The sequence below is a fragment of the Thalassophryne amazonica genome, chromosome 12 (assembly GCF_902500255.1).
Source record: "Thalassophryne amazonica chromosome 12, fThaAma1.1, whole genome shotgun sequence".
Lineage (NCBI taxonomy): Eukaryota > Metazoa > Chordata > Actinopteri > Batrachoidiformes > Batrachoididae > Thalassophryne > Thalassophryne amazonica.
Window position 1 is genome coordinate 17,334,973 of NC_047114.1, and position 21,987 is coordinate 17,356,959.

General features: G+C 41.6%; 1 protein-coding gene across 1 annotated transcript in view; it reads right to left on the bottom strand.

Annotated features, from left to right (window-relative positions):
* The window catches only part of LOC117521754 (cadherin-6-like), a 244,593-nt gene that overhangs the window by 83,589 nt on the left and 139,017 nt on the right, over positions 1–21,987 (bottom strand). The window contains exon 6 of the mRNA XM_034183098.1: positions 2,189–2,439. Coding sequence (XP_034038989.1) covers positions 2,189–2,439 — 251 coding nt within the window. The remainder of the gene's footprint in view (positions 1–2,188; positions 2,440–21,987) is intronic.

Sequence of the window (21,987 nt, forward strand, 5' to 3'; positions counted from 1 at the left end):
GCGTCTTTGCATGTGTACCTGAGAGTATGTCTGTTTCTTTGCGTGTGTCTGTGAGAGTATGTCTGCGTCTTTGTGTGTGTCTATGAGAGTATGTCTGCGTCTTTGTGTGTGTACCTGAGAGTATGTTTGTGTGTGCATCTGTGAACATGTCTGCGTCTTTGCGTCTGCATCTGAGAGTATGTCTGCATCTTTGCGTGTGCATCTGTGAGTATGTCTGCGTCTTTGCGTGTGCATCTGAGAGTATGTTTGCGTGTGCATCTGTGAGTATGTCTGCGACTTTGCGTGTGCACCTGTGAGTATGTCTGCATCTTTGCATGTGCATCTCAGAGTATGTCTGCATCTTTGCGTGTGTCTCTGAGAGTATGTCTGCGTCTTTGTGTGTGTACCTGAGACTGTTTGTGTGTGCATCTGTGAGCATGTCTGTGTCTTTGCATGTGCATCTGAAAGTATGTCTGTGTCTTTGTGTGTGCATCTGAGAGTATGTCTGCATCTTTGCGTGTGCATCTCAGAGTATGTCTCCGTCTTTGTGTGTGCATCTGGGAGTATGTTTGCGTGTGCATTTGTGAGTATGTCTGCGACTTTGCGTGTGCACCTGAGAGTATGTCTGCATCTTTGCATGTGCATCTGTGATTATGTCTGTATCTTTGCGTGATCATCTGTGAGTATATCTGCATCTTTGTGTGTGTACCTGAGAGTATGTCTGTTTCTTTGTGTGTGTATCTGAGAGTATGTCTGCGTCTTTGCATGTGTACCTGAGAGTATGTCTGTTTCTTTGCGTGTGTCTATGAGAGTATGTCTGCGTCTTTGTGTGTGTACCTGAGAGTATGTTTGTGTGTGCATCTGTGAACATGTCTGCGTCTTTGCGTCTGCATCTGAGAGTATGTCTGCATCTTTGCGTGTGCATCTGTGAGTATGTCTGCGCCTTTGCGTGTGCATCCGAGAGTATGTCTGCGTCTTTGTGTGTGTACCTGAGAGTATGTTTGTGTGTGCATCTGTGAGCATGTCTGCGTCTTTGTTTATGTTGAGATGTCTTGGAAAATGTGGTTTTCAGACAATTATGATGTTATATCATGGCATATGTCATGAAATGACAAACATAATGTCATATTCTCCCAATTAATACTCCAATACTCATAAGCTCCCAATTCAGATCAGGGAGACAGACACCCTCTCTACTTTTAAGATTAGGCTTAAAACTTTCCTTTTTGCTAAAGCTTATAGTTAGGGCTGGATCAGGTGACCCTGAACCATCCCTTAGTTATGCTACTATAGACTTAGACTGCTGGGGGGTTCCCATGATGCACTGAATGTTTCTTTCTCTTTTTGCTCTGTATGCACCACTCTGCATTTAATCATTAGTGATTGATCTCTGCTCCCCTCCACAGCATGTCTTTTTCCTGGTTCTCTCCCTCAGCCCCAACCAGTCCCAGCAGAAGACTGCCCCTCCCTGAGCCTGGTTCTGCTGGAGGTTTATTCCTGTTAAAAGGGAGTTTTTCCTTTCCACTGTCGCCAAGTGCTTGCTCACAGGGGGTCGTTTTGACCGTTGGGGTTTTTACGTAATTACGTAATTATTGTATGACCTTGCCTTACAATATAAGGCGCCTTGGGGCAACTGTTTGTTGTGATTTGGCGCTATATGAATAAAATTGATTGAATTGATTGATATTCTCTCATATAATGACACATACATTTGATTACAAATGACTTATTGCCTGACAATGGACACACACACACACACACACACACACACACACACACACACACACACACACACACACACACACACACACACACACACACACACACACACACACACACACACACACACACACACACACACACACACACACGTGCAGGTTTAATATTTTGCTTTTCCACTTAAAATGTATAAACCACAAAATCCAGCTCTCCAGTGCTTTGGGGAGATGCATTTTTGACAGAGGTCATTCTTCACTGCCAGCCCTGGAACTACCTGCTTGACTTCAGCATCATCAGGCAAGATTTAATTATGTTTTGTTCATGGTTAAGGTTATGGATAGGAGTGTGACTTGTCACATATTGATAATCCATTTGCATCAAAAAGTGAAGTTTTGGGTGTGAGACTGAGTTTATTTATGTATAATGTTAAAAATATAATTTGTGCATGAATGACAGAACAATGAATGAAATGCCTGATTCTGAGGCTTACCTGACAGGGCTGCGAACAGCATCGGGGTCAGTGGCAGTGACGGATCCCACAGCCACACCCACTGCGGCATCTTCCTTCACCTCCATCAGGTAGCTGGCTTTGTCAAACATGGGCGGTTCATCCACATCCTCCACACTGATGCGAACTGTTGCCACATCTTTGGACCCTGCAAACATGAAGCGCTGGTCCACCTCTGTATTCTGGACCTGGATCTCCACAGTGTAGGACTGTTTCTTTTCATAATCCAAAGGCTACAGGGAAACAGGAAGAAAACTGTTGGTACAAGAGACGGCGATTATAGGCAGAAGTTCAGATCTGACTGAGACCACTGATTATGACATCTGTGACTGACATAATGATATGGGAACTGGAGGTGTGTGTTGCAATAACAGATGGCAATCAGGGCAAGGTGACTCATTGACTTTAAGGGAATTACATGAAAGGTTTCCTGCACAGTAAACTGTACAATGAGAACAAACAAATAAACATGGTTATAAAGCAGTGGGTCAGCATGTCATCCTCACACATCACAGCCACAATTCAGTCATTCTGACGAGATCCATGAACCTTAGCTGACCACTGAAGTGATGCAAACACTGGTTACTAATTAATATCAAACACATAACAGCAAAGTGGTAACAGCGGTGGCTACTACAATACAACCCAACTACTGAAGTACATAACATCAGACACGTTACAGCAACGTAAGAACAGCGGTGGCTGCGTACTCGCAACCCAACTACTGAAGTACATAACATCAGACACGTTACAGCAACGTAAGAACAGCGGTGACTACGTACATGCAAACAAACTACTGAAGTACATAACATCAGACACGTTACAGCAACGTAAGAACAGCGGTGGCTACGTACTCGCAACCCAACTACTGAAGTACATAACATCAGACACGTTACAGCAACATAAGAACAGCGGCGGTGGCTACGTACTCGCAACCCAACTACTGAAGTACATAACATCAGACACGTTACAGCAACGTAAGAACAGTGGTGGCTACATACAAGTAAACAAATTACTGAAGTACATAACATCAGACACGTTACAGCAACGTAAGAACAGCGGTGGCTACGTACTCGCAACCCAACTACTGAAGTACATAACATCAGACACGTTACAGCAACATAAGAACAGCGGCGGTGGCTACGTATTCGCAACCCAACTACTGAAGTACATAACATCAGACACGTTACAGCAACGTAAGAACAGTGGTGGCTACGTACTCGCAACCCAACTACTGAAGTACATAACATCAGACACGTTACAGCAACATAAGAACAGCGGCGGTGGCTACGTACTCGCAACCCAACTACTGAAGTACATAACATCAGACACGTTACAGCAACGTAAGAACAGTGGTGGCTACGTACTCGCAACCCAACTACTGAAGTACATAACATCAGACACGTTACAGCAACGTAAGAACAGCGGTGACTACGTACATGCAAACAAACTACTGAAGTACATAACATCAGACACGTTACAGCAACGTAAGAACAGCGGCGGTGGCTACGTACTCGCAACCCAACTACTGAAGTACATAACATCAGACATGTTACAGCAACGTAAGAACAGCGGCGGTGGCTGCGTACTCGCAACCCAACTACTGAAGTACATAACATCAGACATGTTACAGCAACGTAAGAACAGTGGTGGCTACGTACAAGTAAACAAATTACTGAAGTACATAACATCAGACACATTACAGCAACGTAAGAACAGCGGCGGTGGCTACGTACAAGTAAACAAATTACTGAAGTACATAACATCAGACACATTACAGCAACGTAAGAACAGCGGCGGTGGCTACGTACTCGCAACCCAACTACTGAAGTACATAACATCAGACACGTTACAGCAACGTAAGAACAGCGGCGGTGGCTATGTACTCGCAACCCAACTACTGAAGTACATAACATCAGACATGTTACAGCAACGTAAGAACAGCGGTGGCTACGTACTCGCAACCCAACTACTGAAGTACATAACATCAGACACGTTACAGCAACGTAAGAACAGCGGTGGCTACGTACTCGCAACCCAACTACTGAAGTACATAACATCAGACACGTTACAGCAACATAAGAACAGCGGCGGTGGCTACGTACTCGCAACCCAACTACTGAAGTACATAACATCAGACACGTTACAGCAACGTAAGAACAGTGGTGGCTACGTACTCGCAACCCAACTACTGAAGTACATAACATCAGACACGTTACAGCAACGTAAGAACAGTGGTGGCTACATACAAGTAAACAAATTACTGAAGTACATAACATCAGACACGTTACAGCAACGTAAGAACAGCGGTGGCTACGTACTCGCAACCCAACTACTGAAGTACATAACATCAGACACGTTACAGCAACATAAGAACAGCGGCGGTGGCTACGTATTCGCAACCCAACTACTGAAGTACATAACATCAGACACGTTACAGCAACGTAAGAACAGTGGTGGCTACGTACTCGCAACCCAACTACTGAAGTACATAACATCAGACACGTTACAGCAACATAAGAACAGCGGCGGTGGCTACGTACTCGCAACCCAACTACTGAAGTACATAACATCAGACACGTTACAGCAACGTAAGAACAGTGGTGGCTACGTACTCGCAACCCAACTACTGAAGTACATAACATCAGACACGTTACAGCAACGTAAGAACAGCGGTGAGTACGTACATGCAAACAAACTACTGAAGTACATAACATCAGACACGTTACAGCAACGTAAGAACAGCGGCGGTGGCTACGTACTCGCAACCCAACTACTGAAGTACATAACATCAGACATGTTACAGCAACGTAAGAACAGCGGCGGTGGCTGCGTACTCGCAACCCAACTACTGAAGTACATAACATCAGACATGTTACAGCAACGTAAGAACAGTGGTGGCTACGTACAAGTAAACAAATTACTGAAGTACATAACATCAGACACATTACAGCAACGTAAGAACAGCGGCGGTGGCTACGTACAAGTAAACAAATTACTGAAGTACATAACATCAGACACATTACAGCAACGTAAGAACAGCGGCGGTGGCTACGTACTCGCAACCCAACTACTGAAGTACATAACATCAGACACGTTACAGCAACGTAAGAACAGCGGCGGTGGCTATGTACTCGCAACCCAACTACTGAAGTACATAACATCAGACATGTTACAGCAACGTAAGAACAGCGGTGGCTACGTACTCGCAACCCAACTACTGAAGTACATAACATCAGACACGTTACAGCAACGTAAGAACAGCGGTGACTACGTACACGCAAACAAACTACTGAAGTACATAACATCAGACACGTTACAGCAACGTAAGAACAGCGGCGGTGGCTACGTATTCGCAACCCAACTACTGAAGTACATAACATCAGACACGTTACAGCAACGTAAGAACAGCGGCGGTGGCTATGTGCTCGCAACCCAACTACTGAAGTACATAACATCAGACACGTTACAGCAACGTAAGAACAGCGGTGACTACGTACATGCAAACAAACTACTGAAGTACATAACATCAGACACGTTACAGCAACGTAAGAACAGCGGCGGTGGCTACGTACTCGCAACCCAACTACTGAAGTACATAACATCAGACACGTTACAGCAACGTAAGAACAGCGGCGGTGGCTATGTACTCGCAACCCAACTACTGAAGTACATAACATCAGACATGTTACAGCAACGTAAGAACAGCGGTGGCTACGTACTCGCAACCCAACTACTGAAGTACATAACATCAGACAGATTAATCCATAAATACTGCATCATACAGTATGTGTTCTCTGGTCCTCCAGGGAAGCATCTCAACACACATTAGTTACATCACACACTTACTTTTTGCAAAGGTGAAGAAACACATTATCATATTTCGTTTTGCTGGAAGTACACAGAGTTCATTTCATGGAAAGAAATAGTTTTCATTGCACAATAAAGCAGACAGGGTCTTTTACTTTTTTAAATGGTTCTTTTTATTTCAAAATGCATCAAACCACGCAGACCCAATTCTGTTGACTGTGCACTTTGACATTTTTAAATTCACAAAATAAGGCTGTGAAAACTAATCAAAAACACACAAAGACAACAATGACCCCATCCCAAGGACACAAAAATAATATCCGCAATCCAATCCAAAATAAACTAATAACCAAGCAGGTAACTGGAAAATAGGAGAGAAGAGGTGAAGGAAAATGAATTAAGGATAAAAACAAGAATAGCCTATCCTCTATTTTTCATATCCGGTGGTAAAAGTAAGCCAGTGCAGTCCAGTTCTACGTATTGTGAAAAGATTCAGAGGCGGTACATAGTTGTGGTTAGAGCAGAGGGCTACTGCCTCCCAAAAACCCACATTCGAAACCAGTATTGACCACAGTTTGAGCACAAACACATCCACAAACAAAATACCATCTGAAACAAACGTTCTCATTGAATGCTTGTAAGTCATCTTAAAATCCCTCTGAAGTGTCCATGCAGTCATGTGGATCAATATGTGCTGGTATCGTGTGATATGTGTCCCTTGCCAAATGGTCAAGATACGGTAGTGCACTGGCACACCAATTGAGCATTCAACAGCAACACAACTCTTGAAAATCTACATATTAAAGAATCCACATCTCATCCCAATTACAAACAGAACTGTGACAGATTTGGCATTCCAAGCATCTCTAAGTCCCAGCAATATATGTCCCCTAGACCAGTGATTTTCAACCTTTTTTGAGCCACGGCACCCTTTTTATATTTACAAAATCCTGCGGCACACCACTGTCATGTGTCACGTGTCACGCACCACTAACTCGACTGTCTCTACACGTTGTGTTAGCACGTTAACAACACGTGCGGTACAGATATGACGTAACATAGTATACTATAGTCATGGAGCTGTATATGAGAACTAGAGAGCGCAGTCCCATTGCTGCACACTAAACGAAAAGGTCCCTTCATGGACAGCGACATGACGTCTCCTAACCGGGCAAAATATTGACGAAGTACCCAGATGTTAATGCATTTTCAATGGAGATTCGCGACTGAACACACTCAGAAAAATGCTCGCAAAATACGTGTTAAAATGCCATTTTGTCCTGGATATCGAGCCAGTAAAATTAAATTACATTAAATTATGTCAGGAAAGTATTAAACTTACTCTGACACACACACACACACACACACACACACACACACACACACACACACACACACACACACACACACACACACACACACACACACACACACACACACACACATTCACAAATATTAGTGTTGAAAGTTACACGGATCTGCGCTGATAAGCTGAGCGCTGCTGCTGTGTTCAACGCAGCGTGGCTCCTAAAACCATTACAATACATTTATATATATAATATTTTTACACAATTATCCTTTATTGACCGAGTTTCATTCATCAAGTCAGCGGTGTGTGTGTGCGGCAGCACAGCGCGAGTCATTAATCTCATTATTTTAAGGTGCAAAAAAAAAACTCCCCAGTCTTGTCAAACAATTTTTAGTCACTAATGACAAGTATTTTAACTAGAAATTGGTCTAGCAGTGGAAAATATCAACTAGACATAAGTGAAATTAATGATCCGTGTCATCGAGCGACACAGGTACGGCAGGAGACATACAGCTGTTTATCATCCAAATATCACAGACAAAGTGACAAGAAGAACCAAAACCACTTACTTATGGAAGGAAATATTGTCTCCCTTGTTCCTCCGTTTGTGACTTTGCCAACATGCGCAGCTTTCCGGCATATTCCACCTGTTTCTTGACGAGACTAAGTGAACTTCTATGCACACAAATCACTAACTTGCCCGGAATTAAAATGGTGATCACGCCTCCTTGTCGGCACACGGCTCAGCGCTACTGCGTGCTTTGCTGCCATCTACTGGAATAAAAGAGCATTACACCATCTGCCACACTATTACAGCACATACACCCGATAATGGTGATATTTGATAATTGCCCACGGCACCCCTGATGATCGATCACGGCACCCTAGGGTGCCGCGGCACCCCGGTTGAGAATCACTGCCCTAGACTGTAACAATCACCCATATTTTGGAAAGTCAAACAATAGCAGCTCTGCAAAGAGAATATGGAGATGTAATAAGCAAAGCTGTTACTGTATATCAGCAGGAGCATGCGCAGTGTGACTAAAGGTCCCGCTAGCTCTTCCAGTTAATGGTCAATCGGGAATAAAATGGTGCTAGTGTAATATATATACATACTGACAATGTTTTACAGGCTTCTGCTCTGTGGCATATTTTAAAATGTCGTCATGAAAATATCAAAGGTTGGGTGTCTGTGCCTCCATTTGTAGCAAATTTAGTGTGAACTATTTGTGGAATGACTGAAAGTGGAGCATATTAGTGCACATAGAGGTCACTGTTTCTGGGAAAAGGGATATTTGTTTGTGACGAGTATTGAATCCACCTGTCACATCATTCTTTTTTGATGAGTTTCATGTCCTGGTCTTGAGAACCATTGAGCAGGAACAGTGCCAGGTGCAGCACATGGCATCGCTTATGTGGAAGAAATAAAAACCAGCTGGTACATGTGGGACCACATCGCGCCACTTATGTGGAATAATAAAAAAAGAAAGAAAGAAAAAAAAACACACCACCCGGGATGCAAACTCACGCCTTTCAAAAGTTCTGATTCCCAGTCAAGGACTTTACCACTGAGTTATGGAGCTGTTCTTTGAAAGCTGTGGGAATCTGCCTCATATTAGGAAGGACATGGAAGTATTACAAAAAAAATTAAATAAATAAAATAAAATAAAATCCCACACCATATAAAAACACCACATTTATCAAGCGAGCAAAACAAATATGAAGCGTCTGTTCCTCTGTAAATGAAATGAAATGACATGAGAGGCAGTTCACTTGTCTCATTCATGTCCACATCTGCTGGTGTGTCTCCAACCAGCTGTGAGCGTGTGTCTTGTGGACGACGCGCTGCAGGACACACCCTTGAACACAAGCTCAGGGTGATCAGTACGCTTCAACACAGAGCCCTACAGGTGCCCACAACTACAGAGAACAGGCTAAAGAACAACAACATGTACAGAAAGCCATCACAGTATGTGGGTACCCACGATGGTCCCTGGATAAAGTGCAGAGGTCCCAAAGAACAAGGAGACCAGACAGACAGAAGACAGAGCCAAGAAGAAGAGAAGTGTCTCTCCCTTATTTAGCAGGAGTAGGGGAAAAAACTACAGAGGATCTTCAGACAGCACAAAATCCCAGTTTACTTTAAACCTGTTAACACCTTGAGACAGAAAATAGTTCACCCTAAGGACAGGATCCCTAGTTACAAACAGTGCAATGTAGTGTATTCTATCAGATGTCAGGAAAACTGTAATGAACACTACATAGGTGAAACTAAGCAGCCGTTGCACAAAAGGCTATACCAGCACCGCAGAGAGGGAGCCGGTGGACCTCAGTCTGCAGTTCATCTCCACCTTAAAGACACTAACCACATGTTTGAGGACAAGGAAGTTAAAATCTTAGCCAGAAAAAAGAAATGGTTTGAGAGGGGAGTGAAGGAAGCATTGTATGTCAAACAGCTGAAACCCAGCCTTAACTGGGGAGGGGGTTTGAGACATGCTTTGTCCCCTGTTTACAATGGGGTACTCGGGTCAAAGCAGTTTCAGTCTTTTGTTCATGGTAATGAGTCATTCACGTCATCAGGAGAGGTGTCAGTCCCATCGTTACGAGGGACAGCTGCCTTGTCATTAGGAGGGTACTAACTTGAGCACAATAGGTGCTAATTGGAACAAGTGCTAGTCACTAGCCAATAGCAGTCTGCCTCTCGGTAGGAAGAGTCTGGTTAGGTTTAACACTCCAGCTTTTGCTGTGTTCTGTTATTCTTCTCTACAAGAGTCAAGACAGAAGTCAGACTACCAGAGCAAGAAATTTAGCTGAGGAAGCTTCTGCGATTAGAAGCGAAATGTCCTCGTGTCAAGCAACCCAGTCCAGTTGAAGATTCAAGCTTCTCCATTATGGAAACCACCTGGACAACTGAGAGTCTTCACAGAAACACAGTGATATACATTTTTCTTTATGTCCACTTGATAACAGCAAACACACACACACACACACACACACACACACACACACACACACACACACACACACACACACACACACACACACACACACACACACACACACACACACACACATGCGTCACAGTGGGCAGTTGTTTGTCCATGTCCGTTCAAACACAGTACATGGTGTCCAGCTGGGATGTCCAGATCCACAGATTTCCACAGCCACTTCAGTGGGAGGACACACCTCCTGTCATCTCAGCGCATACACCAAAGCCACACTCGTGTGGGACTTAGACAAATTTCTCTGTGAGTACAAAAGTGATTGTCTGCAGACTGCTGTCGTACCAAGAGTGTGACTGGCCACACATTTTCTAAGTGCCATGTGAGTGGTGTTAGATGTTCATGCGTGTCACCTGGAATTTGGCCGGCACCTGCCATGAGAGGGTGTGATGGGTTCGAACAGTGCACACTTTGTCTTTCAGGCACTTGTGTGTGCAAATAGTTGTAGCAACAGGTATACAAGGCATTGGAGGCAGGGACGACATTACATGGTTTGCACACAATTCCTGCGTCATGCACACTAAGTGTGCACTTTGTCCAAATTTGGCACTATGTGTGAAGGGGCCCTTAACAAAAACCTAAACTGACTGTGTGACACGTGGACTGGCCGCAGGGGCAAAAGCTGCTGTGGTGGGTGTGTCTGGGCTCAGTAAACTGTTCAAAGGAGATTCCAGATGGAAGAACCAGTGAATCAGCTACATACACACACCTCCCCATCCAGAGACAGGTGAGGTCCACCTGCATAGAATAAGAGCAGGTCAGTTGTTTCACATATATGGAAAGAACTTTGTTTACAGGTGAGCTTAGTCTGGCAGTGGTTCAACAATATTCATAGACTAGCTTAATGATGTCACACAGAGATTTACAGGTTACCTGGACAGTGGTGGAAGGTAATCATCAGTGAGAGGCTGGATGTCCAGCAACTTCCTACTTTTAAATTCTGATAAGACTGAAATGATGGTTCTTGGTCCAGCAAGACATCTGCATCAATTTGATCAACTAGTGCTTGACCTATGTTCGTGTGTCATACATCACACGGGCAAAGTGAGGAACCTTGGGGTGATTTTTGATTCTGCATTGTCCTTTGGCCTTCATATTAGGGGTATTATGAGAGGTGTCTTCTTCCATTTGCGAAATATAGCAAGGATTCATCCCCTCCTGTCTATGGCTGATGCTGAGACCCTGATCCATGCTTTTGTTTCTTCCAGATTGGATTATTGTAATGTCCTATTTTCAGGGTTACCGCAGTCCAGTGTTAGGGTCTCCAATTAGTTCAGAATGTTGCAGCCAGACTTTTGACACAGAGCAGAAAGTTTGACCACATCATAACTGCACTGGCTACCTGTCTCTGTGAGATCAGATTTTAAAGTTCTGTTATTAGCGTATAAAATTGTTCATGGACTGGCACCGACCTACCTAGCTGATTTGGTTAAACCCTATGTACCGGCCCGGGCTTTGCGCTCACAGGATACAGGACTACTTTGTGTTCGGAGGGTTTGGCGCTATATAAATAAAATTGATTTGATTTGATTTGAAGAAAAAGTCTGTGGGTCAAAGAGCCTTCTCATATCATGCCCCAGTCTTATGGAATGGTGTCCCAGTGTTGATAAGACAGTCTGATACTGTGGAGACATTCAAGTCAAGACTAAAGACATATTTCTTTCATCAGTGTTATGGTTAGCATAATGTGTTGCATCCTTTTTAAATTTTATTCTTTTATCCTTTTAATTTTTGATCTTTTAATTGCTTTTTAAATTTGTTGTTTTTAATTATTTTAAATTGTTCTTCAGAGCTAGGACTTTGCAAACATTATACTTTGCTGTCTTGCTTTCCAGTGCTATCTAGCGTAAAATACAGCCACAGGAAGTGCTGCTTAATATTTGCCTGCTAGCTGGCTGCAAATTGTGGAATGGATTTCTTGTACGGAGGCGTGCTTCATTACTCCGCGTCTCATTGCAACACTCCTCCATTCGGGTAATCCCTTCCACAGTTAGCAGAAACACACACACAAACGTGGCTACTGGATCGGAAAACTCCGCAGGTTGTATTACGTTGGTATTGGAACTTGATACCGATAGTGGATCAATCGGAACCATTCATGATAGTACCCAGAGTAAAATCAGCAGCAGGTAAAAGTTTGCTGTGTCACTTTTGAACCTGCCTCATAGAATGCTTTATCTTATGAATTGCAATCTGCAAATCCTGTTTCCAACTTCATTCTTTAAAGCTCTGGTGCTTGGTATGACAGCTTCCTGTGTTTTGACGCCCTGCCTCTTTTAAGGACCTTCTTGACTGTGTTGTTCCTCATGGATTTGGCTGTTACATGGACTAATTATCCTATGCTTTTTGACCTGGATACTAAATAGAAGTCATTGTCATCCATGATTATCTGCTCAGGGTCCCCCAGCACTCCAGTCATGACAAACGATAAACCAAAGATTAGAAAATGTTTAATATTCAACATTCTATACTTCACCAGTGAGAATCTGTTTCTAAAAACAAACAAAAACAAGCAAACAAACAAAATGATAAAAAATTGGCCATATAGAATCACAGTACAAAAAAAAAAAAAAACAATAATTTTGACAGAGGTACAAATTTCCAACAAAACTGGAAGTCTATCTGATCTATCGTAGTGTATACTCACATGCACGCACGCACGCATGCATGCACGCATGCACACGAGGTCTTGAGACTGATCCAGAAAAAGTAGGGTGTGGTTCTTCATCTTTTGCATGCTGAAAAACCAACACTGTCAAGAATGTGTGATGATTTCAAATCTGTAGACAGTGAGGTTTTATCAGATGCCATAATTTGTGCAAAAAAGAAACATGAAAACGGTCAACCTGAGGGTGACAGGTATCTTGCCAAAAGGTGAACAAGAGAGACTACCATGAGGAACGACCATCATGAATAGGGACTGACAAGTTCTTTAGATGATCACATTGTATGTCAAGAGAAGATATTCACTACGTGTCAAAGGCAATACCGTGAAAAGAACTGCATGCACAACATCTTTTAATGTAATTTTAAATCAAATCAAATCAAATCAATTTTATTTATATAGCGCCAAATCACAACAAACAGTTGCCCCAAGGCGCTTTATATTGTAAGGCAAGGCCATACAATAATTACGTAAAAACCCCAACGGTCAAAACGACCCCCTGTGAGCAAGCACTTGGCGACAGTGGAAAGCAAAAACTCCCTTTTAACAGGAAGAAACCTCCAGCAGAACCAGGCTCAGGGAGAGGCAATCTTCTGCTGGGACTGGTTGGGGCTGAGGGAGAGAACCAGGAAAAAGACATGCTGTGGAGGGGAGCAGAGATCAATCACTAATGATTAAATGCAGAGTGGTGCATACAGAGCAAAAAGAGAAAGAAACACTCAGTGCATCATGGGAACCCCCCAGCAGTCTAAGTCTATAGCAGCATAACTAAGGGATGGTTCAGGGTCACCTGATCCAGCCCTAACTATAAGCTTTAGCAAAAAGGAAAGTTTTAAGCCTAATCTTAAAAGTAGAGAGGGTGTCTGTCTCCCTGATCCGAACTGGGAGCTGGTTCCACACGAGAGGAGCCTGAAAGCTGAAGGCTCTGCCTCCCATTCTACTCTTACAAACCCTAGGAACTACAAGTAAGCCTGCAGTCTGAGAGCGAAGCGCTCTATTGGGGTGATATGGTACTAAGAGGTCCCTAAGATAAGATGGGACCTGATTATTCAAAGCCTTATAAGTAAGAAGAAGATTTTAAATTCTATTCTAGAATTAACAGGACGCCAATGAAGAGAGGCCAATATGGGTGAGATATGCTCTCTCCTTCTAGTCCCTGTCAGTGCTCTAGCTGCAGCATTTTGAATTAACTGAAGGCTTTTCAGGGAACGTTTAGGACAACCTGATAATAATGAATTACAGTAGTCCAGCCTAGAGGAAATAAATGCATGAATTAGTTTTTCAGCATCACTCTGAGACAAGACCTTTCTAATTTTAGAGATATTGCGCAAATGCAAAAAAGCAGTCCTACATATTTGTTTAATATGCGCATTGAATGACATAGCCTGATCAAAAATGACTCCAAGATTTCTCACAGTATTGCTAGAGGTCAGGGTAATGCCATCCAGAGTAAGGATCTGGTTAGACACCATGTTTCTAAGATTTGTGGGGCTAAGTACAATAACTTCAGTTTAAAAGCAGGAAATTAGAGGTCATCCATTTTTTTTTGTCTGTAAGACAATCCTGCAGTTTAGCTAATTGGTGTGTGTCCTCTGGTTTCATGGATAGATAAAGCTGAGTATCATCTGCGTAACAATGAAAATTTAAGCAATGCTGTCTAATAATACTGCCTAAGGGAAACATGTATAAAGTGAATAAAATTGGTCCTAGCACAGAACCTTGTGGAACTCCATAATTAACCTTAGTCTGTGAAGAAGATTCCCCATTTACATGAACAAATTGTAATCTATTAGATAAATATGATTCAAACCACCGCAGTACAGTGCCTTTAATACCTATGGCATGCTCTAATCTCTGTAATAAAATTTTATGGTCAACAGTATCAAAAGCAGCACTGAGGTCTAACAGAACAAGCACAGAGATGAGTCCACTGAGGCCATAAGAAGATAATTTGTAACCTTCACTAATGCTGTTTCTGTACTGTGATGAATTCTAAAACCTGACTGAAACTCTTCAAATAGACAATTCCTCTGCAGATGATCAGTTAGCTGTTTTACTACTACATTTTACCCAGTCTTTCCGTCATACCACCACTCAATGACGTCATACCTGAGCAATCATGATATCTTTGGAAAGCACTCACCAAGACCTTTCATTTGATGTACCACATGATGTGTTTCACTCAGAAATAAAATTTGACCTATGTCCAGGTCACATTTGTCTTCACGACAAGCCCTAAAGGTAAAGGTCATTAGTTTATCTGAGGCAATGACGCTTTTGCTAGGCTAAGCCTTATAATTCTCTGATATTTGGATGCAAAAATTCAAGAAAACACCTTCAGGAATGTTCATTTACTATGCTTGGTCTTTGACATTTCTTTGACCATACTGTGACCTTGATCTTTGACCTTGACCTCAATTTTTTCACGTCAAAAGAAGCTTTCTTCGAGTTTCTACATGTCCATTTTGAAGATGATCCAAGATTATCTGCATGCTTTTTCACTTTCTTAAAGGACATGCTGCACCAAAAATCATACGATTTAGGCTGTTAGTGACCATCTGATGAGCCACTGGCAGTGGTGGGCACAGATAACCAAAAAATTAACTTTGATAACAGATAATCAGATAACTGAAAAGTTATCTTTGATAAAGATAAAACAATAAACCACCCAAAAATGTATCAGAAGTTACAGATAACCAATAAATTCCAGTATTGTCTCTGGTACATTTGCAACTACTAATAAACTGAATTTGAGTTTTAACACGATTGCTTCTGGTAACAACAAAAGTGACAACAAACCCAAACAATGAACCCACACTTCTGTCTTTGACCATCTTGCCTTCTGCTGGAAGCTCTTGTTTATCACATGGCTTCCAGCACAGATGCAAGCTGTGAGCAGCCACAAAGCCCAGCTCTGTACCAATCATAACAATCCGGTCAGGCAGAGGTCTTGAAAAATAAAGCCATGCTGACTTATGGTTTTGATTTATAAATAACATTAATACCGATAGAATAACTCCATTAATGTCAATTCTGTCATTTGTACAAACATAACATAACATATATCTTGCACTAATTCTGAAGTTTTGTAACAAACACAGACAGATCGCAAAGGATTCTGGGTAAAATGTGCCTCTGCTAAACACTGATTGGTTCAGTCATTCATTATGTAAACCAACACGTTAATGTGATGTGTGTCGTGTGTTGGTGTTTATAGATAAATGTGCTTTTGTAAAATATTCTATTTTTTTATTTGTAAAAACAGGCATTTTTACAGTGCCCTGGAAGTGTCATCGCAAAATGTTTTGCATGTGGAGAGAATGTGCGCACGTTTTATGATATTGTAAAATGTGCACTCAATATTGTCTTGACACATAAATGTTGGCTATTCGCCCTACTGATGTTTCAAATCCCACAAAACCTCGGAGAGGTTGCTGCGCAGCGAGATCTCAGTAACATTGAGAACTGCACTGAGACACTCTGATCACGCTGCACTTTAACCGCTGCACACAGACAACACCATTAACATCGCAACATAAAACTATTTTTATATTGTGCCTAAAACTCTCCTGAACATATTCTCTGGGTTTATAGACATTGTTATTGTGTTTGTTTTATGTAAACATGGGAGAATCACAGGCCGTCTCTCCGTTATTTTTAATGAGAGCTGGTGGGAGCTACGCTCGCTTCCTGATCATGTCATTCTGGAGGAAAGTGAAGTTTGCTCTTTAAGGTCTTGATTATTGTTCTTTACAACACTGTTTGTCCTCTTTGTTCGAGACTAATATATATAATATGTCTGAAATTCGGTTTCCGTTTATTAAATTCCATGCAGATTAAACGTAACAGACACGGATTATTTGTTATAATTGTTTTAGCAAGTTTTCAGGGTATCATGCAGCAGTCTCTTATTAACGTGATGAAAAGCATAAAAAATTACATTTTTGTAGTATAATATTAATTTACAACTGTCATCGTGTTCATTCTCTATATGTTGTTGTCGACTGCAGCAACTCTCTGGCACGCAAGGGATTATGGGATACGGCAATAGGGGGAATGAACACTACTGGCCAGTAGATGGCAGTAGAGACCTTGAAAATTTGCCAAAACAAAATTCCAGATAATCTGCGTCTGCTACATTTAAGATGCGTGGAATTTAATAAACGCGGACACAATAACAATGTCTATAAACCCAGAGAATAGATTCATGAGAGTTTTAGGTACTAGAGTTTAATGCTGTTGTCTGTAGAGCCTGATTAGAGTGTCTGAAATGCATTTCTCATGTCGTGAACGTACTGAGATTACCCTATCCTACCCATAATGCACTGCTGGGCCAGCATATATATCCACACTAAAACCTTAAAAATTAGTGCATTACTTTAAAACTAAAACATATATCTGATATTTTCACTTTATAAAACTTCAGACACAACATTAATTTAAATAACTTGTCCAACATTAGTTTGGTTAAAAGCTGAACCATAAGTTAAAAATATATGCCTCTGGATGAGTTGGGTGATATTGCCCGCGTATCAGTATGGGGTTAAAAGAAATTAGCTTTTATTTATTTATTTATTTTTTTTTTTTTAAACAGAGGATGGAGCAGTTTCTTCTTAAAGCAGCTCTTTTCTGTTTTGCAGAGTAGAACTACACATCAGCTATGAAACATTTAACAGGTAGGTGCTCAACTGATTTTAAGTTTTATAAATATTTATAGCTGTTCAGTTTTATTTACCACGTTATCGGTTTAAAAATTATCGGACAAAAATTTATCGCAAGATAATTAGTCCGATAATGTTTTTTAAAGTTATCTAAAAAGATAATCCGATAATGAAAACATTATCTTCGATAATTATCGGTTATCGGAACTGTGTCCACCACTGGCCACTGGGATTACTTTGTGGACTTCTGTGATCGGTTTCAAAGGCTTATGGCATTCACAACAAACAGCTACGGAGACTACTGGAAACATAGTGTGTTTCTGACAGCGGTGACGTGACTATTGGAAACATCGCAGCACACTCTTGAATGGAATGTCGCTGCTAATGTTAAGAACTGAGGTACAGATTATTTACCAAGTTTACACAAGTGTGATGTCATGTTATGATGACTCGTTTTTAAGTGATACCTGTTCATTTTGATGCAATCACCTTAAAACAGTAGCCCTGAGGATTAGTGCACCTGTGGACATTAGTCATAAACACAGCCTGTTAAAATCAAAACCAAAAGCTTATAAGTGTTGTATGTAACTGTGAAAAACATCTTTTATATATATATTATATATAACTGATTACCAGTTATCATCTTATGTGCCCACTACTGCACATATCGTGCCATGCAGAATATCACCTTACAACACACCACCGTGATACACATGCATCGGTGGGCTCTTCTCACATGGTAATAAATTAAAAACACATATCACCTTTCCAATGCGGTCACCAGTGCTTCAGTGTGCACTGGACAGCTGGACACACTGGAAGTCATCAGCCGGCTCCGGCTGATGAGTTCATGATATGAACACATGGCTTCATTCATGTCAGTAAATTACTTCCTTATTTACGTCAATGGCCATGGTTCATGTACATAAAGGAACAGCAGGAGGATAATTCTTGTACTGTCTACTCTTTATTACAGGAAATAAATAATTTACCAGGCAAAATGAAATCCATTTGTTCCGTCATTTCCAACACAGACCGTCAAGTCATCAGGCATCAAATACACATCATAAGACTAATAAGAAGGACTTTATTAATCCCGATGGAAATAGTTTTGCCAGACTGCCAACACAGTAACTGTAAACATTGCTTTTTTCTTTTTTCTATGTGGGTTATTTCTTTCTTTCTTTATTTTTTACAGTGAGAACAGAATCATTACTGGTACAGTCATTCTTCTTATAATGTTCTGTGCTCTCTCATTATTTTGAATTTGGCCGACACCTGCTGTGAGAGATGGGTTCGCACAGTGCACACTAGGTCTTTCAGCTACTGGTGTGCGCAAATAGTTGTAGCAACAGGTGTATGAGGCGTTAGAGGCAGCTCTGATTTGTAGCGACTACTCTACGTGGTGTTAAAGGCAGTTCCGATTTTATATGAATTGCATACATTTCCTGCTTCGTGCGCAATTCGACCATATTCATAATATGTGTGAAGGGGCCCTTATGAAGTGCATACACCTATCAATGTGGAAGCCCCGAGGCACAAGGAGAATACTACTTGAATAGCTTTACATGATGGTACCATGCTCAGAAAAAAAACACAAGCCAGGATTGCATGAAAAAAGTAACTCATGAAGCCTCAACTAGGACAAATGGAGAATGGGGGGCGGGAGGGAGCAGGGGCAAAATTGGCGTGGAGCAAAAGACAAGCTTAGAGGAGGAAAACTAATAGCTGCAAGCACATGGCACAAAAAGTAACCCAAGGGACACCTGTCCACCGTGTCAAGCGCCCACTGGGGAAAAGAACCCACATAACTAACTGACAGCCAGCCAGAATCACAGGAGCTGTAATAAACTGTGTGAATACAGAGCACCAGAATGAAAGACCCAGACAGAAGTGAGAAACTAAGTGATTAGAGCCCGTAAACCGTCGTAAACCGTAAACCTGTTCACTGTCCTCCCTGTGCAAAAAGGAGCTGTGTGCAGGACAACCCAAGGGAACACCACGTGGCTATTCTGCATGCAGAAGGCATGTGGACAACGCTGGGTTGAAATGAACACAAATCCATAGAGAAGACCTGAGAGAATGAACTGCAAAAAGCAGGAAAACACTGTGCCAATCCACATACTGACAGACTCATGACACGGTTACAATGCCCTTTGACCATCAAAGTGAGAGAAGATCATCACAGTATCACATGAAGACAGATAAGGACAGTGACTGATGAAAACATGAAACAAGAACTACATTAAAGAAAATTTTAACAACCACATTGGCAGGGGGGTAGATACTCATCACCAGTTTACCAAAGTGGGTGTCATCATTGGCGTCTATGGGTTGAGTCAGGAATGTGTCAGAGTAGCTGGATAGGATGAAAGGGGGATTGCAGTTGTGTAGATAACCAGAAGCTGCTAGCAGGAGGAATGCAAGGTGAGCATGTGCCCCGAGACATACACCTGCCCCAACCACCCCCCACCCTCCATCAAATCATCTCCCTTCAGATATAGCAGGCATCTCTCAATCTCAAATGTCAAGGACCCGATGACAATGGAATATCTCCACAAGTACAACACTTTCAACACATACAGAAACACTTCTGATGATCAAGTAAACGTTGTGGTCTGGGCTGCAGTCCGGTCCATCATGATTCTTTCCAGTTGTTTCCTGTCCAGAGTGCTTGATGTCAACCAGCTGCTAAGTGACACACCTGGGGACTGTTTGCTGGGTCTCTACTAAAGTCTGAGTAGGGCAGACCTTCGTCACCAGAGACTTCTATCACTTCGAGTGTCTGCAGCTGGCTGCATTCCAACCCCTCATGTCTGGAGTCCCTTTATTGAGAAAGTAATGACATGACTAGTCGGAAAAAAAAAAAAAAGGTCACGTGACTCCTGGTGCCATCTTGGGGCCAAAATAGCGTTCGCTGTTAATCTATCTGCATGTAAATCCAGCTATTTTATTTATTTACACGCTGAAAATGCGGGTTGCTGTGCACGTGGATGCTCAAATAGATGCAACAAGGGCTTCAAGATGTACAGATTCCCTTCAGATCCAAACAGAAGAACATTTTGGAAAATAAAATCAGCTGTGTGGGTTGGAAGCAACTTCATCGTCAAAGTTTTGAGAGGTATGGACAATGGACAATAAAACTCACCTAAATCGCCATCGTATAAACCTGATATTTCCAGTTACTGGACAAAAAAGTCCCAGTGTTTTTGTATTGTTTTCCATGAAATAAACATTGTATATATTGTATATATTTTTCGCATTGGATAAAATGTCCCATCCGATCGCAATGTATTTCCATTAAAAACCCCTCGCATGTGAGACCAGTCATTTCCATGATTAAAAAACCAGCCGTTTATTTTTTTCACACCATGCTTAGACTGACCTGCAGCCTGACATGCACCTGTTAAATCAGACACCGCAAAAAGCTGTGATTTGACAAATTTCTGCTTTCACTCTGTCTCTCATCATATTTTAATAGTTTTTGCAGTGCACATGCTGATTACATATTGGGATCACATACATTTGGCAGAAAAGTCCACACATTTACAGGACAAAGTTGGAAAAAGAGAACATTGTTCATCTTACCTTTGAAATGGAGGTGAAGATTCTAGAAAAAAAAAGCTTGTTGAAAGTAAACTAGTCCAGAATAAAGTATAATCCAGAGACGGAGAACTTTAAAACTATCATGCACGTCATTGCATGGTACAGAGTTACAGAGCTGCAGAAGCAAAAATCAGGCTCTAAATTCATTAAATAAATCATCATAAACTGTAAATGTATGTAAATTTGATACCTTAACTATTTTATATTTATTTTGATAGCACCTGTACCTGGATGTGTGAACTGTATATGGTTAAATGATTTAAAAAATGTTGAAAACATGAAAGGTTCATTCAGTAGTTCAGCACATTTGGACCAAAAATGGTGCCATGTTCTAAGTTGATGCTACACAGTAAATTTTGCAGAGTAAAATTTACTCTGCTGGGATACCATTTGGTCCCAGTCCAAACAGAGTTAAATATACTCTATCACAGTGTAAAATTAACTCTTATTGGAGAAGAAACACTTCATTTGACGAGACGTTAGAGCTGATTTCACTCTATAATAGAGTGTATTTTACTCTAATTTAGACTGGGACCAAATGTTATCCTGGCAGAGTAAATTTTACTCAGCAAAATTTGCTGTGTACTCTCTGAATAAAGGGACCTTACTCATGTCCTTGTCCTCCAGTGCTGTGGTTCCTCAGCACCTCCTTTTGGCCATCATTTTTCATGCACTGCTCTCTCTATTTTGGGTCCAATCAGTCAGTTTCTTGGTCAACCATAAGAGTA